The sequence below is a fragment of the Xenopus tropicalis genome, chromosome 6 (genome assembly GCF_000004195.4).
Source record: "Xenopus tropicalis strain Nigerian chromosome 6, UCB_Xtro_10.0, whole genome shotgun sequence".
Lineage (NCBI taxonomy): Eukaryota > Metazoa > Chordata > Amphibia > Anura > Pipidae > Xenopus > Xenopus tropicalis.
This window is the reverse complement of record NC_030682.2, coordinates 76,831,545-76,849,744: the sequence shown is the minus strand read 5'-3', so window position 1 is coordinate 76,849,744 and position 18,200 is coordinate 76,831,545. Positions and strand designations below refer to the sequence as shown.

Here is an 18,200-nt window from a genome sequence, read left to right as displayed (position 1 = left end):
AATGTGTTTTATTGACTTGTATGTTAATGAGGAAATATTAGGCATATTATAATGATTGGTTAGGCTAGGAGATAAAAGGAATAGCCTTAAGTTATCGTATTAATGTTTTTTGTTTTCTTTAAAGCTCATTATCAGAAACATCATTACATCAGTGTTGTGACGCAGCATCAGTACAGCACTATATTCCTCATCCATTTGAAAGACCTTCTGGTTAAAAACCTATAACACAGCAGACATTAGAGGGTGCCCTCTATAGCAGGCCAGACAGTATCCTCAGCACTAGGGATAATGTAGGCTTGTGGGGCAGAGCTGGCAACACTTTATAGACAAATAAAAACAGTAAATTGACTCCAGTTAAAACCTGCATATTATTGGATAATGAACATGCTTGTTTCTTATTGGTTCAGGAATTTGATTGACAGTGTTGTTTTACAGAATGGATATTTTATCAGTTTTGTGGAATCATGTATTCATTTTGTTGATAGAATGAGTTCTGTGCTATATAATCTTGCTTTCTGTCACACGCATCTATTTTGTCATGAAAATCTAGCTGGAATATGCTATTCAGTTACACCATTATATATTTTGTCGAAATTTTGTTTTACATTATTCATTCTGTAAGTAACTTTACACATTTTTTTGTATGGATGTTATGCATTTGTGAGACAGAATGCTTTTTAAAATTTACAGAATGAAGTTTGTAATATAATATCCTTTTGTGCATAAAATTGTTTTTGATCTCATTCTTCACTAGAAATATATATCTTTGGTATATTTTTACCAGTGTTTATATCCACACTTTAATTCTGTCTACTGGGGATTGCTTTTTGTATATAGAATGTATTTTTATAGACAAAATGTACTTAGACAAACGGCACCCCATAAGTTTCAACTCCTCAGCAAAGGTTTAAGATCTCATTTATAGTGTCAGTGTTGTAGCTATATTTGATGATCTATTAAATCATGAGTGTGAACGGGGTGGCTATTGCACTGGGATTTTCCTGTAATGCTACCCAGTTACTGAATAGATCCAGATTGGGTGGCATGGTGATTAGACCACTTACTTATTTATTAGTAATACTGTAGAGGTGTTAGATTAAGACTGTTATATTGAGTGTAATGTTCATCACCAAAGACTACGCTTGTGGCATTCTAATAAAGGTTGTATGCAGATCGCTTGAGGTAATAATCAAAGTCTGGGAATGTGATACTGTAAATCTGTCAACTGAGAGAGGTATTGTGTTTATAGAGGGAGAAATGAAGCTCTTACTAAAACCTTAACACTTATTTACCAAACAAGTAAGTATATGGAGGCTTTTGTTTTGGGTAGCCCAAATTATTGGAACAAGATATACATATTTACAGTATCACTTGTCCAGGCTTTGATTACTGCAAGTGATATGCACTTAAGAGAATAATATATAATAGTTTTTATTCCATTAAAATAGCCTTTGAAATGGTGGTTAGAATACATTAACATTGTATTGCTTTATTTTCCAGTGCAAAACAGGTAATGGATGTTTCCAAAGTTCTCCATCTTGGAGGGAAAACTGTCTTCAAAATATTACAAATGAAGACAGCATGGAGGGCAGAACTGTAGAAGCATTTGGAGTTAAATCATTGGAACACCATGTGGCTAATCTGACATTTCTAGAGAGCAAGTAGCCATTTCTATTTTAACAGAAGTGTAAATGAAAAGGATAGTGGAAGCAAAGCATCATTATACTGTAAAGGGCAAGAGCCAGACTAAGGATGTGAACATCAGCATTTTTTTTCCTTCTTCTTTTGTTATTGGTACCACAATCAGTCATTAAGAATTGTTTGTGTTCCGTTCAGCTCATTACTGCCGTTATATGGATATCATTATTTGTTAAAAATGTCTTAATGAAAACCTTAACCCAAAGATGCTGCTATTGTTTGTATAATTGTGATATGCAGAAACAAACTTTATGAAATTGCTGTTACACAAGTTGCTGTCACCATTTCCAATACTTACTGGTTGGTTTTTTCAAGTGTAATGTATCTGTTTACCTGTATCAGGACAATACGTCATGGTCTAAAAGCACTGGTTGCCCACTCCCTTACAGGCAAGTGCCACTTCTATATGCACAACACAGCACACTCCATTCACAACTTGTTCTGCTGCCACCTGTCATTCATTTTAGAGTTTGCTGCTGGAATCTTTACATTCATTGAAGCAGAGAACTATTTTTGGTTACATATAAAAAAGCTTGTGGATCCCTTGTGAGGTTTTTGCTGCGGGGAGATGAAGATGAGGATGATGATTAAATTGTCAATCTCTTGTGAAGCTCTTCCTACTTTCAGATATGCTGGTCTCAAGATTATTTTACTTTTCTTTGTAAGAGTTGAGATGCATGTAAAGAATCAAAACACTCAAATGTATCTTTTCCTCAGAATGTAAACCATATTTAAGTTTCATGAAAATGTAGTTTTTTACATTAACATTTACAATGTAAGATTCTATTTTTAAAATAAAATTCTAATGAATCTTTTGTGTGGTCAAGTTAGATTTCATTTAAATACTCAATACAAACAATGTGAATTTAGCATTTTCTTACTAACATTGCAGCATTATTTCTCAGAATTCATGTGTAATCCCACATGCCCACAAAATAGCATGCCATGCAATGTTTTCCCAAGATGATGCTTTGGTAAAATGCACACAAGTTACATCATTTGCTAGCATCGTCGAATACGATTTGTTATTTCCCTGTAAGCCAATAATGTATGTGGGTATAGGCGTGGGTCAGCTAGTCTCCTATATAGCAAGTTTTACTCCTTTAAACCTTTTTATCCCGCCTACTTCTGAAGATATCACTTCCTGTTTCATTATGTCCAAAAGGTAAAAATGTGGGGTGCGGGTTACAAAAATTGGAGCCAAGTTAATGGCTCAATTTTTTTAGGTGCATGTGTAGGTACAACACACAAAAGGAGGCCTATCAGTAATACCTTCTCAAGCTAGATGTTATTTTCACATCTTGGCTTAAAGAAATATATGAAAGGATTGCTGTAGCCACCATTCAGCCATAGTTATCCTATAAATGACCTTCAAGTTCAGTTTAAATAAGTACAGATATTCTTGCAAATCTTACACAGGCTGGGATTTGTGGGTAGGCCAGGATCTAGAGTGCATTATTTTAGGGGTAGCATACAACCCAACCACATATAAGGTATGGACTGCTGTCAAATCCTTTTACCTGACCCATCCTCAGTGCTGCAGGTTGGGGTCGGTCAGCAGCCAGCCTCAAGATGCAAGCATTAGAAATCCAACCCTGTGACCAATTTCTATGATCTGTGTCTCAAACAAAACAAAATTCTAACTTCAACAGCAGCCAATGGATGGGACTAAATCCTACACTTCTGAATATAATCCTGTAATGAATTTGAACAGTAATAGGGAGAAAATAAAGAAAAATAAGTTAGCTGAATTTTCATACCAGGTTTATTTTTTGTTCTGCAGCCTTCAAGTACCACAGTCGGTGCCTGGCAGAAATACAAATCCTAGTAAAACCAAATGTTTGTAAGCCAGAAATAGACTTTAATACAAAAACTACACACTGACTAGGAATGCATCAAAAAAATTTTGGATTCAGTAGAATACTCAAAAAACTATAATCTATAGACTAAGAAATTTGTCACCGTAATTTGTTTAGTGCTTTAAAGTCACATGACATTAAGATTACTAAGGCTGTTCTATGGTCCTGGTATAAATTATTTGCTACTTATTCATATGTTGCACAAAATAAACTTTAAAATAAAACATATGCCAAACTTCTTTGCCTTCTGATGCATTGCTGTTTAAAGAAGTCATTTTGCTCTTGGAGGTAAGTGTATTGAGTCAATTCAGAAGCCTATAGAGATTACACTGCCGACACAGTCCCGGATCCAACAGCAGCACGACTCAGTAAAATTTCTTCATATTCTTGCTGAGACAGAAGTCCTTCTGTAACAGTTTTGCTCTCTTCAAATTTAGGAAGCACAACTGCAATATAACCTTCTGTGGATGGCTAAAAAAACAAAATATGAAGGTTACAGAGGGGAGAAGAGCACACAAACTGTGCAATGTAACAGTTATATTTTCCTACAATGGACCATCAACGTTATTACCCGTTTCCTGCCTTCACTAGAAAAGAACTTGTGCTCAAGGTAATTGCAGAGTTAAATACATGGAGTGCAACATTCCTCTCAGCAAAGCCAGATCAGCAAGCCTTGATCTTACCATTTTCTATTATTTAACATTAATCCCAGGCACTTGAGTTTGTGAGCATGCAAAATTCTTTACCCCATGTTAAATGTATCTCCACGAGACTTGTGAATTCTAGTGCACAGTCACCCATTCCATAATGTACACGCTGCACTTATATAGAATAAAAGAAAGGCTAGTGATAAAAAAAAAAAATCCAAACAACAAAAAACATATAAACAAAAGCACTAATCCGGGAACCCATTATCCAGAAATGAATTGCAAGTCAATTTTAAGCAAATAATTCTAATTGTTAAAAATTATTTCTTTTTCTCTGTAATAATAAAACAGTAGCTTGTACTTATTCCCAACTAACCGACTTATGGTATAATGATCCAAATTACAGAACATCTCTTATCCGTCCCAAGCATTCCATAGCCTACTGGTTCCAAAACCACAGCATGGGAAATGTTTGTTTATAGCACACAAGTGGTGGCAGAAGATGCCACTGAGAAATCATTATGCCAAAAAAATCCCCATGCTGTGCTATGGTTAGTGGTGACAAGTAGTTTTAGGAGTTATGAGCTGGAGAACCACATACACAGTTCTGTATAAGAGGCCCAGTCATCACGGGGGCCTTCAGAACAAGTATTTACAATATACCCATGGGCGTATCCCAGTCACTCCACCCTTCCTTGGCATTGTTCATTGAGGCCCTTCCGGGCCAAAGTCCCCAATTTCTTAATCCAATAGGTTTGGCGCTGCAACAAAATCCAGGATCTGTCCCCACCCCATCTAGGAGCCGGGACTTGATCAATCCCTATATATTTAAATGTTGGCAATCTATGCCCCATTTCAAGATAACGTTTCGCTACATGTTTGATCCCGAAAAGCTGTACTTATGGCTGACCTGTGCCCATCCATCCGAATACATAGGGTTAAATCAGTTTTACTCACATAGACAAACCACACGGGAAAGTTAACATATAGATTACATGTAATATAATACCCATATGTCTATTTAATGTGATGTGTTTTATTGGCCATTTTAGCTGGAGAAAGGCTCTAGACTGTAGCCGAAACGTTGATCATATGACATAAATAGATCATTCTTTATAGCGTCTGCACTCCAAAGCTTTTTATCTTGTGGGGTGCACAGCCAAATTTAATAATTTAGCAGTAAATATTCCACGACCAGCACACCCTTTAAAAATGTCATAAGTTTATTGAAAACATATTGTTAAGAGAATCAAAGTTTCAGTCCTCAACAGGACCTTTCTCAAGAATGTATAATATATAAATATATTAAAATAAATATTATAACAATAACAATAATTACCTTTTCTTTCAATAATTCAGGATTTTGAAGGATATTTTCATTTACTTCTAGGAGTCGACCTCTGATACAACTAGAAAAACAATCAGTGTCAAGATTCATGAGATATCATGTATATTTTACATTGTCGTATAAAAGGGTTACTAAATGCCTTGATAAATAAATGCATGTTGAGAAGCTGCACTCATTTAAATTAAATTGTTATCAATCCATACCGTACAGGCATGGGATCCATTATCCAATACAGCATACCTGTACTACTCTCTCTACCGGATCTAGCACAGCAATTTAATTTTAATTTACCGTATATACTCAAGTATAAGCCAAGGACCTAATTTTACCTAAGAAAACTGTAAAAACCTATTGACTCGAGTATAAGCCTACTCCAATAAAATTAGGATCTATCAATCTTACTGAACAAAGACGTGCAGGGAATAAGTATGCGAGATGCAAGGCTCCCCCCCCCCCCATTCAGTGTGAGTTTTACTTTAAGGAGTTCCCCCTCCCTCTCCCTCACTTGCTTGCTCCTCGCCTCCTCAGCTAAATAGCATGCAGGCTTGATGGTTCTGTTGCCTGCCTGCATCAAAGAGCTCTCGCCACACAAAGAGATAAATAGCACGCCAGTTTGAGCTTTTCCGTGCATGCCTGCTCTCCCTCCTCCTCCCCCTCCCCATTACACACAGGAGCTGAAAGCAGGGAGCGTGCAACGTCTCGCCGGGGGGCGGGGCAAGGAACCAGGAAGGAGCAGCACACAGAAGAGCATGCAGGGAATCGGGTAGCAGAGGGACTCGAGTATAAGCCAAGGGTTAATTTTTCAGCACATTTTGGGTGCTGAAATACTCAGCTTATACTCGAATATATACGGTAATTTTAAATGTAACTAAAATTGCAAATCACCATGTGTCTGTCCTTGCCACACTGCTGATTCTGACCCTTGTAGTAGAGTTAGCTCTCCTCCAGCCATTTCTTTCATAACAAATGATATGTCAAAATTGCATGGTTCTTCACAGGTCTGCTAGACTGTTTAAAAAGTCCAATACAGCAGTGCAGAAAATAGAAGGTTTAAATAAGCACTGCATTTAAAAGCAATTGCATTTACCAATATCTTTAAAACCACTGACAATTTTTAACGACTAAATATTAGGAAGTTGGGTTTATGGCCCTTTAAACTTGGTCAAATAGCACAGATTTGGCACTTAAGCCTTAAATGATATGGCTTATTTCCCTTGCATTTTTAGTTTACCCACTAAACCATTGAGTGTCATGGGGCCTCATTGGGGAATAATGTCACCCAGGTATACACAGTGGGAGATGCTTCATCTATCTTATGGTTTTCTGCAAGTTGCAAGCCTTTGGCATAGCACTTCATTGTTAATATGTAAAGCCAAATGGTTGGGGGAGAGTACTGTAACTACATTTGAAAGATTGTTACCTTATTCCTTTGATATGAGATACAAAATCCATATGCTGCTATGAACAATTAGCAATTAGTTTCAGAGCATATTGCATTGCTAGTGCCTCTGTTAACCTGTCCTTTAGCTTGTGGAAACCCAGCACTATGCTGGGTGAAAAACAGCTCCATAAAGTAATTCAACAAGCACTCTAGCAGCCAAAGGGTTAAGTTACAGTCAAACACACTCTCCTTCTAGCAGTCAACTAGTTAATTAGCATTTACACAGAAAACTTGCCCCCCCCCCCCCCCCCCCACTCCATACTCATACAGCCAAGCAGTTAATATGTTCGAACAAGGTACTATTCGAACAAGGAAATATTACAAGGGTAAACAGTGCATTTTAAAAAGATTTTACAAAAAGAGACAAACACATACAACCAGTAAATAAAAGGGAATAAAACACAGAGAAACCCTATGTACGTTACCGGGTAAGGAATTTCCAAGTGTCCTCCTTGAGGTAAGAGTTTGAAAACCTCAGCCCACATTCCAACAGAATTGGAACCTCAAAATATGAGCTAATGAGTACCTGGCTCTGTTGCCCTTTTATTCCCTGCTGGGACCGTCCCTCATTACCATATGCATGAGGAGGGAGTGGCCAGGAACTTGACCCTTGGGACCCCCTGTAGAAAGCTGCACTTCTCATGCCAGTTTCTTGTCATATAATATTGGTACTTGCCAGTATCCAATATTATTATGAAAATATGGGCTTGCTTTAACCCATATGTGGGTGATCAAAATGATACCAAACATGGGGGGTGTCTCTTGTTCCAGTCCCCCAGAAACTATCCCTCCTAACTGGTGGGTATAGGCAGTCCCTGTTTGGTATAAATAGGAAGCATAAGAACCTCCTCATAACCAATATTTGATTTATAAGGATGTGAGCCCTAAAGCAAAGGAGATATGGACCCCTTTCTATAATCCATATTTTCTCCTAGCTGCTCCCCCCTGCTGTTCTTAGGTCCACAATTGCCTTTCTTTGATCAACAGACCAAAGAAAGCAATGGCCTCAGCTTCCTGCCCCAAATGGCTGGCTCCGAATTGTCTGATGCCCCAGATGAATTTGTCACCTTCCACAGTCCCTTGTTGTGTATTGAATTAATTAAGGGTGTCTTGTGGACACAAAGTAAAATGTTTCCCGGTTTAACTATATACAGTGCCAGGGCAATACTGCTGGCATGACAGATATCATTTTCAGGCACTCTTCTATATGCTAGCATAACACTAAATAAGCTTTACATGCAAAGGAAAATCGTCTAGAGCAGTGCTGTCCAACTTATACGGTGCCGAGGGCCGGAATTTCTCTAGCATACATGGTGGAGGGCCGCTAATGGAAGCCAGTTTTGACCACTCCCCTTTTTGAAACCACACCCACTTCAAACCACACCTATTTTATCACAATGGTGGTAGCACAGCAAAATCCCAAATGCTTGGTCCTCACTGTGGGGATATCAACCATCATTCATATGTGAAAGAATTATATTATTAAGATATACCCTTAAATTCCATATGCCTCCTCCTTCCCTGTGGATAGCAGAGCAACCCCCAGTACATAATTACACACCTTAGGGACCATTTAATGGCTATTTCCAACTGCTAACAAACCCCTGCCAGGTTCACCTCCCACAAGCAGCATAGGGCAAGCAGAGTATGGCACACACAGGCAGCACTCTGCCTGTCCTATGCTGTCTGTGTGTGCGCCATACTCTGCCTGTCCTACCCTGCCTGTGTGTGCCATACTCTGCTTTCCCTATGCTGCCTCTGTGTGCCATACTCTGCCTGCCCTACCCTGACTGTGTGTGCCATACTCTGCCTGCCCTACCCTGTGTGTGCCATACTCTGCCTGCCCTACCCTGACTGTGTGTGCCATACTCTTCCTGCCCTACCCTTCCTGTGTGCCATACCCTCCCTGACCTATGCTGCCTGTGTGTGCCATACTCTACCTGCCCTATGCTGGCTGTATGTGCCATAGTCTGCCTACAGTACCTATGTCTGAGGTGTGAAGAAGTGAACAATGGGAGTGATTACAGTCTGAGCCTGAGGTGTGAACACTGCAGGGGGTGAACAATGCAGGTATTAAAAGGTGTGAAAAACACAGGGGATTACATTTTTAAACAATACAGAGGGATTACAGCCTGAATCTGAGGTGAGAACCATGCAGGGGGGCAGTTAATCTCAGTATTGATACCATTTCATGCTTACTCAAAGGTAAGCCATCAAAGCAGCCAGACAGGTGGGGGGCCACACATGCGGCCCGCGGCCCGCCAGTTGGACAGCACTGGTCTAGAGACTCAAACTTCTGTCAAAAAGCGTCAATCAATCCTGTATATTCTAGCTCTTTGCCAAGCGTTGGCAAAGGAAAATTTAACCAAGTGGTGGATGAACATAACAGAGAGACTAACAAAACAATGAAAGAACATAAAAGACATGAATAGGGAAAATGAGTTCAGAAGGTGAAGTAGTAAGACAAACATAAATAAAAAGGAGAGGATGAAAGAAAGGACATAGAAAAAAATTTAAGAGAATATGGTAAAACTGGTAAATCAGATTATCAGACTGGAGAGAGGAAAACAGAAAAACAAATGGCACAAAAGCAAAAATTGAAGGGTTGAGTAAGAGAGGAGGGATAAAACATGGTAAAACATATGCTTTCTTAAAACTTATATTATCATAATTTTGCCTCTTTATAGGTCTCTAGTAAGTAGGGATGCACTGAACCCACTTTTCTGGGTTTGGCCGAACCCACCCTGCTAATAAGGATAGGGAAGGGTTAATAATCATCCCCTAAAATGTAACCCTATCCGAATGTTAATTAGCATATGCTAAATTATCCTAATTAGGTGTCGGTTCGGCCGTGGATTCGGCTGAAACCGAATCCATCAAAAAAAGGCTGGATTTGGGCTGAATCCAGGATTCGGTGCATCCCTACTAGTAAGGCCTCACCTAGAGTATGTAGTGCAGTTTTGGGCTCCAGTCCTTAAAAAGGATATTAATGAGCTGGAGAGAGTGCAGAGACGTGCAACTAAACTGGGAAAAAGGCGCTTGCGAAAGGACGTGATTACTCTGTGCAAGTACATTAGAGGGGATTATAGACAGATAATGTTCTCTTTTCACATAATGATGACCAGTGCACCAGAGGCCACCCCTTTAGATTAGAGAGACAGAACTTTTATTTGAAGCAGCGTAGGTGGTTTTTCACGATGAGGGCAGTGAGGTTGTGGAATGCCCTTGCAGAGTCATGTTGTGATGGTAGATTAGGCAAATGCCTATAAGAATGCCTTGGATGATTTCTTGAACAAGCATAATGTCCAAGGTTATTGCTATTGTGATACTGAAATCTAAAATTAGGGGCTTACTTATCAATTGTCGAATTTGTGAATTTGAGTTTGTTTTTTACACTTGTGTGAATAATAAAACCTCGAATACTTGAATATTCGAGTTTCAAACTCGAAACAAACTTGAATAGAACTCATAAACTTAAATTGAACTTTGCTGCCTAGGACAGCTCCCATTGACTTATATAGAATCTTGCAAACTTTTAGATGGCAGTTCTACAAGTTTTTGTTTTTTTGCACTTAATAAATACCAGACATTCAAGTTTTTGAAACAACTTGAATTTAAGTTTTTTAAGCGCCAAAAAACCCTGATTTTTCTGTTGATAAATGACCCCCTTGGTACTGATGTTGGTATATATTGTTTATATATGTGAGTATATAGATAGGTCAGTATGAGCCTGTGTGTGTGTGCGCTGGGGTTTGCTTGGAAAGGTTGAACTGATGGGGGTGGGGAGATATTTCAGGGACACCAATATGCAAGGAATTGTATAAGGATTGGTAGAATTGGTACTTTGGAGTAGGGTACCTATTTTAGATTCAGGGGAATGTGTACTTTCCAAAAATATATGGTTTTCTGGAATGTACTTTTTTATAGCTTAACCACACATAAAAGTCAGTAAATGTGTTGATTTTGCTATAGTTGAAATGACAGAAATGGTAGATCGTATGAAATATCTTCACCTTGGGGCCCCTACATGCCACATACTTAGGTAAACCTATGCACATTGAGCATTTGTTCAGTGGACCCCTGGGGTACATAATTAGGATGTTTTATCTTGGTACCTAATAGTATGTTGGAGGTAGGATGCTGCAAAGCCTTTGAGGTGATTTTCAAAAATCTCATCAAAATTGGCAATTTTAGGAAAACTTTGCGGTATTGTACTTTGGAGTAGAAAGACACGGGTACCCATTTTAGATTCGGGGGAATGTGTACTTTCCAAAAATATATTTACCCCCCGACAAAATGCAATGTGTTGATTTTGCAGTAACTGAAATGACAGAAATGATCCACCATATTCTGGATTCATCAGGTTCTGTTCTTTCCACAACTGTATAGTTTTCTAGGGTAAACCTACTGTAGGTGGAATATTTTGCCTTCAAATCTAAACAAACAAAACATCTGGAACTGAGCGTAACTGAAATGTGAAATTCTGCTGGCACTTGCAGGCACTTACAAGGCTAAAGTTGAACAGCCCCATTAGTATAACAGTTGTTTGGTATTGCTTAATAATTTTATGCCACACAATAGCCAAAAATAGCCTGCAGAATATATTCATATTAACAGTACTTACTAATAAGAAAAAATGTACCTGCTACTATAAAAGGGGATTTGTTATACTCACCGATAAAGCCTGTGACGGGACTCTGAGAAAAGGCTTTATCGGTGAGTATAACCCTTTTCTCGGTCGTCCCTAGGCAGCACAGGCACAAGTGGGTTTGCCCCAAAGCAAAGAGAGAGAGGAAGTGTAGAGAGCAGAGAGAGAAAATACCTAAGAAAACTTAGAATAACAGAGAAACTGTAGGTGCTCTAACATGGCAACTAAAAATGAGTGGTTATTACATCACTGCTGACTGAAGAACTTTGCGGCCGAGGGTGGCTTCCGCGGAAGAAAAAACGTGAAACTTGTAAAACTTTGTGAATGTGTGTATCGATGACCACATAGCTGCTTTACATATCTGCTCCGCAGATGCTGTGTTGGCCATTGCCCATGAGGTGCTGAGGGCTCTGGTGGTGTGTGCAGCAGTCTTGAATGGGATAGGTAGACCTCTGTTACGGTAGATTGTGGTGATGAGACTTTTGATACAGCGAGTGATGGATGCTTTGGAAGCTTTTGTGCCCTTGCAATGTCGGCCATACAAGATAAAAAGTGAATCTGACTTGCGGACATCCGTCGTTCTATGGATGTAGAACTTCAGAGCTCTCACTACATCCAAGTTGTGGAGGAGTCGTTCTCATGGGGATGATGGTTTGGGACAGAGTGAAGGGAGAATGATCTCTTGATTGAGGTGGAAGGCCGAGGTAACTTTTGGTAGGAATGAATGTGGGAGGAGTACCACTTTGTCTTCATGGAAGATGCAGTATGGCGGTTTATGGGATAAGGCCCCCAGTTCTGAAACTCTTCGGGCTGAAGAGATTGCTGTCAGGAAGGCTACCTTCCACGTCAGAAGCTTCAGGTCGATTGTAGCTAATGGTTCAAATGGAGGGTTCTCTAGAGCCCGGAGGACTAGGTTCAAGTCCCAAGGGGGAAGTGGATTTCTGTATGGGGGCTTGATGCGTTTTGCAGCCTGAAGGAATGTCCTGACATGTGGATGCATCGTGAGTTGGTGCTGGAAAAGTAATGAGAGGGCGGATACCTGTACCTTCAGGTACAGTAGTTTACGCCTAGGCCCTTGTCAAGGGCACTCTGAAGGAAGTCCAGTAAGGTGGGAATGTGGCACATGGACGCATTGTGCTGGGCTGCTGAGCATTTAGTCAGAAATGTATTCCAGATCCGGTTATAGGAAGCTATCGTTACGAGTTTGCGGGCTTTCATGATTGTGGATGTCACCTTGGTGGAGAAGCCCTTTCGAGACCAGATAGCAGTCTCAATAGCCATGCCGTGAGCACTAGGTTTTCCAGCCCAGGGTGGTGAAACTCGCCCTGGAGTAGGAGATCTGGTCTCAGAGGAAGCCTCCACGGTGGTGCTATTGCTAGCGCTTGGAGGTCGGAGGTGGTGGCCAGAATGGCGCGAGAACTATGGCTGTCTTCTGAAACTGAAGCAGTCTGCGGAGGACTGGGTGGATCATGGGCATGGGGGGAAATATGTATATCAAAATGAAATTCCACGGGGTGGTCATTGCGTTGATCACGAATACTTGTGGATCTTGGCACCTGGTGCAATAGTGGGGGACCTGGTGGTTGAATCGGGAGGCCATGAGGTCCACCTGTGGCATCCCCCAGCACATGCGTGAGTTGTCGGAATACGGTTTTGTGTAGGGACCATTCCCCTTGGTCTATGAAGTTGCGGCTGAGGAAATCTGTCTCCCAGTTGAGATGGCCTGGGATGTACACTGCCATGAGCCGGCAGTGGTTGAACTCTGCACATTGGAGTAAGAGGTAGACTTCCTTCCAGGAGTTACGCCTTTTTGTGCCCCCTAGGTGGTTTATGTATGCCACCGTGGTGGCATTGTTTGACTGGATCTTGACTGGGCATCCCTGTAGGAGGTGTGTCCAGTGGGTGATGGATAGGTATACCGCTCAGAGTTCTAGTACGTTGATATGAAGTTTTCCTTCTTGTGGGGACCATTTTCCCTGTATGGTTCTGTAGCCGAATACGCCACCCCAACCGAGTAAGCTGGGGTCTGTTGTGATTACGGCCCAGTTGGTGAAAGAACAAGTCCTGCCGGCAAGGAGCTTGTTGGGTTGGAGCCACCACTGTAGGGAGAGCTTTGTGGGTCGGGATAAGAATATTGGACTTCTTAGATCGTGATGCCTTCTTGTCCATTGTCTGAGGAAGTCTAGTTGTAGTGGGCGCATGTGAAATTGAGCGAATGGAACTACGTCTATGGTGGCGGTCATCAGGCCCAGGAGGCGCATGCACGCTCCTGCTGCGATTGTCGGGGCGGACATGGCTTGTTGCGCGGCTGCTGATAGAATTCTCTGTTTTTCTGGCATAAGAAAAACCTTGTGTAGGGTGGAGATGAAATGAACGCCTAGAAAAATAATGGACTGTGTAGGGAGTAGTGTGCTCTTTTTGCGATGTATCTGCCATCCCTGTGCTTCGAGTATGTTCACGGATTTGTTGGTCCCAGCGAGTGCTTGGGAGTGGGATGGGGCCCGTAGCAGAAGGTCGTCCAGATAAGGAAGTACGTAAAGACCTTGTCGTCGCATATGGGCTACCGGGGCTGCCATCACTTTCGTGAAGACACGATGGGCCGTGGCCAGCCCAAAGGAAAGTGCCTGAAACTGGAAGTGTCTTCCGGAGAATGCAAATCGTAGGTACCTTTGATGGTCATGGTGAATGGGGACGTGAAGGTAGGCATCTTGAAGATCGATTGATGTGAAGAAGTCTCCTTGTTGGACATTGGCTATGACGGACCTGAGTGATTGCATTTTGAATGTTGGTACGAGGAGGAATTTGTTTAAGGCTTTTAGGTCGAGCACTGGTCGTAATGACCTGTCCTTTTTTGGGACCAGGAAAAGGTTTGAGTAGAAACCCATTTTTCTTTCTGGTGCCGGTACGGGTATAATTGCTTTGGAAATCAGCATAGTGTTTATGGTTCGCTTGAGAGCGAGTCTCTTCTGGGGTGGGGGGGGGGGTGTTTGATTCCAGTAATTTGCCTGGTGGGGGATGATGGAATTGTAACATGTAGCCTGAAGAGACGAGTTGATGAACACATCTGTCTGTTGTTGTGGAAAGCCATGCCTCCCTGAAGAGTAAGAGGTGACCCCCTACCGCCTCCGGACTCTCGGGGGCGGCTTGCTCTTCATGACTCTTGAGATTTGTCTGAGGTCCCCTTAAAGGGATGTCGCTGTGTGTTCCAAGTTGGTTTCTTATTAGGTCGGTAGCCCTTTGTGGGTCCTGGATATGTGTTCTGCTGCCTTGATCCTTGGAGGGAGCGTCTGGTACAGTTGGTGGGACGAAAGGAAAGAAAATCACTGAAGGTTGGGGTTTCCTCATCCGAGGTATAGCCCTCTGCTTCTGGTTGTGGAGGATTGGTCACAATACTGGTTGCTAGACCCTGTGTACCTGACTTGTCTGAGGAGGTACCCTGGAGTGGTAGCTGCATTGTAGAAATCTTCTCTAGAAAAGAGGAAATACCTAACAACGTGGTTTGGAAAGGTTTAAACCAATCAGGTATCTCAGCTGGACTTTCTGTATGTTGTGGAGAAAGCCTGCTCTTTTTACTCTCTTGAATCTGTTCCTTGGGTCTAGCACGCTTGCTTTGCCTCTTGCCCATTTGCTGAGCTAGGTCTGTGGGTCGTGGTGGGTCTGCCATGTCTGGCCTTGGGGAGTTGCCCAACTCAGAAGCCATGTTAGGCTAAATGGTGCCAGTATGTAGGTAGCCAAAATAGGAAAAGAATGAAATAAAATCTACAGGGGGAAAGGAGGTGCTGTGCCTGCCGTACCTGTAGATTCTGAGGGCTTGCAATGCCTTTTAAGTAAACTCCCGGACTTTTGGGAGTGCCTCTCCAGGAGCTCCAGTACACCCCTGCGTCTTCCATGGGGAGAACCAGAGGGAGGAAGTGCGCTAAGCGCTGAAGACCGCAACTTCCGGTTAGCGCATCTGCACACAAAAAAAAACATGGCGCCGCATTTGAAAAGTGCGCCTTCTTGTTGTGCGGGAAGAGAGTGGCTGCTGCGTACTGTAGCAGTTAACCTGACACCGCACCGGCAGTTCCTCTGGCAGCGCTGCTGCTTGCCTTTTTTGCCGCATGCCCTTAAGACCAGTTGCCCGTGTAGAGGGGCTGTGGGCAGTGCTGTAGCATGCCCTTAAGCCCAGTTGCCCGTGTAGGGGGGCAGCGGGCAGCGCTGCAACATGCCCTTAAGACAGGTTGCCTGTGTAGGGGGGCTGGAAACAGCGCTGCAGCATGCTCTTTCAGTCCCCCTTTTCAGAGCTTGGCAGCGCAGGAGCATGCCATAAGAGCCTGTGTGTTCCCCTCAGGCAACATCCTGGCTTGCCTCATGGGGGATCTGGTTCCTAAAGAAAAAAGAAAAAAAGGGGAGAAAAAAACAAAATAGTACCAGTGATAACATGAAATAAGGTAAACTAAAATAAAATAAAAAAGTGAAGGGAGCAGAGCTCCCAGCTCCCTGCCTTCAGGAAGCAGGATAGCAAAAAACTGTTGGAGACGGGGTTAATGCAAAGATGAGGGAGGGGGAGCAGGGGGAGTCAGGACCTAGTCTTTTTTCTTTGCTATCCTGCCTCCTAAAGGGAAGAGCGCATTAACCACTTGTGCCTGTGCTGCCTAGGGACAACCGAGAAAATTAGGCTAAAAGAACTTGTATATAAATATATATAACCAACAGGCACAACTTCTCACTAAAATTCAGTTCTGATCAACGTCGATATTTCCAGGGGAAGAAAAAAAACGCATAAAAGAATTATGGAATTTTTTTTTACGCTGAAAAGTCTGGTGATGTGCGCTGAATTTTGTCACGTTTTTTACACAACATAATAAATTTGCGCTTATGTGTACAATCCCTTACCTGTATATAGTGTATTCTTCACCATCTGTGCTGGATATTCTACATAATGGAGCATGTTCTGTTAGGAATTGAGCACCCTATAAAGATAAAAATAGGTCTCTTAATAAAGATTACTGTAGGTCTGCTGATCCACTATGATGTCCTAAATGCACCACAAAAAAGGCAATATAGTAAGGCCACACTGTGTTATTGCAGTATATAACCTAACAGTGCCTGTTATGTTTAAATGGGAGGGCATTTTAATCTTTCTTTTCTTTTTTTTTGCAAAAATTAACATATCTCTGAATGATGTAGTCACATCCTCGTTTCAGCCCTGCTTTATATTTATAAATGTTAAGCTCTAAGTACAATGGACCCTTTTGATAACTGTTAATCTTAACCAAGGGGTCCCCAACATTTGCTATCCGTGAGCCACAAGTAAATATATAAAAAATGTTGTTATTGATTATTTGGTAGCCTCATGTGGACTGGCAGACTATAGGAGGCTCCGTTTGGCAGTACACAAGTTCTTTGCCCCTTCTAAACTTGCCTCCAAAATGAGCACCCACTTTGAGGTCACTAGGGGCAACATCAAATAATAAATATATGTAACAGAATCTAGTTTGTTTTATTTGTGTGTGTATAGTAGGAGAAGAGGCAACCAATATCGGTAAAAGCCTTGGATATCAGCTATCTCATCAATCGGACAGGACTGAAAATCTTCATTGAGCACCTTTGAAGGTGTCTGAAAATCAGCAAACGTTAATGATGAATCATCAGATAGGGGTAGAATTGGGGTTCACTGATCTTGAGCTATACTCACTTAAAGACAATTCAATGCCAACTAAAGTCTAAAAGAACCTGTCTAGTTAATGCTGTTTGGATTAGTGTTGTGCTTTATGCACAGGATTCTACCTATGAAGTTGTGGAATTGTTTCACATAGTTATGGGAAAGTAAAATGTCATATGTTTTACCAAACATGAGACTTACTGTGGCTTGTATGTTTAGTAGTCTGCATGTTCATGGGGTTATGGGACTCAAGACAGGAGTGCACAGCCTAGGTTTAACCTTTTAATATTCCCTGTCATTGTAGATCCAATTGTTCTCATGAACCTCTAGACAATGCATAATCTGTAAATTAATATTATATTATTTCAATAGTTCAGTTAGGATCTTTCTTGCAACCATTGGTTCATCTACTCACTAATGCTGAATCATCATATATGCAGGTAGAAACAAAAGAATTCTACCCCTATCTGATGATTCAGAATTAACATTTGCTGATGTTCAGACACCTTCAAAAAGGTGCTCAATGAAGACTTTCAGTCCTGTCCGCTTGATGAGATGGCCCATACCTAAGGCTTTTGCCAATATTGGTTGCCTCGTCTCCCTCTATACACACAAATAAACATATAATAAAAACAAACTATATTCAATTACATATATTTACTATAAAATATATTTAACAAACATATAATAAAAACAAATTACAACCCGGATTCCAAAAAAGTTGGGACACTAAACAAATTGTGAATAAAAACTGAACGCAATGATGTGGAGGTGCCAACTTCTAATATTTTATTCAGAATAGAACATAAATCACGGAACAAAAGTTTAAACTGAAAAAATGTACCATTTTAAGGGAAAAATATGTTGATTCAGAATTTCATGGTGTCAACCAATCCCAAAAAAGTTGGGACAAGG

General features: G+C 41.2%; 2 protein-coding genes across 6 annotated transcripts in view; one reads left to right on the top strand and one right to left on the bottom strand.

The window, feature by feature from the left end:
- ctnnal1 (catenin alpha-like 1) overlaps positions 1–2,513 on the top strand; it is a 209,648-nt gene extending 207,135 nt beyond the window's left edge. For both annotated transcript variants that reach the window (XM_012964197.3, NM_001102965.1), the window contains 1 exon segment: positions 1,501–2,513. In XM_012964197.3, coding sequence (XP_012819651.2) covers positions 1,501–1,665 — 165 coding nt within the window. In that variant the 3' untranslated portion in view covers positions 1,666–2,513.
- A 932-nt stretch (positions 2,514–3,445) lies between these two features.
- Positions 3,446–18,200, bottom strand: part of abitram (actin binding transcription modulator) — a 31,377-nt gene continuing 16,622 nt past the window's right edge. For all 4 annotated transcript variants that reach the window (XM_012964525.3, XM_012964527.3, XM_012964526.3 and 1 more), the window contains 3 exons: positions 16,517–16,593; positions 5,544–5,613; positions 3,446–4,028 (listed from right to left, as the gene is read on the bottom strand). In XM_012964525.3, coding sequence (XP_012819979.1) covers positions 3,882–4,028; positions 5,544–5,613; positions 16,517–16,593 — 294 coding nt within the window. In that variant the 3' untranslated portion in view covers positions 3,446–3,881. The remainder of the gene's footprint in view (positions 4,029–5,543; positions 5,614–16,516; positions 16,594–18,200) is intronic.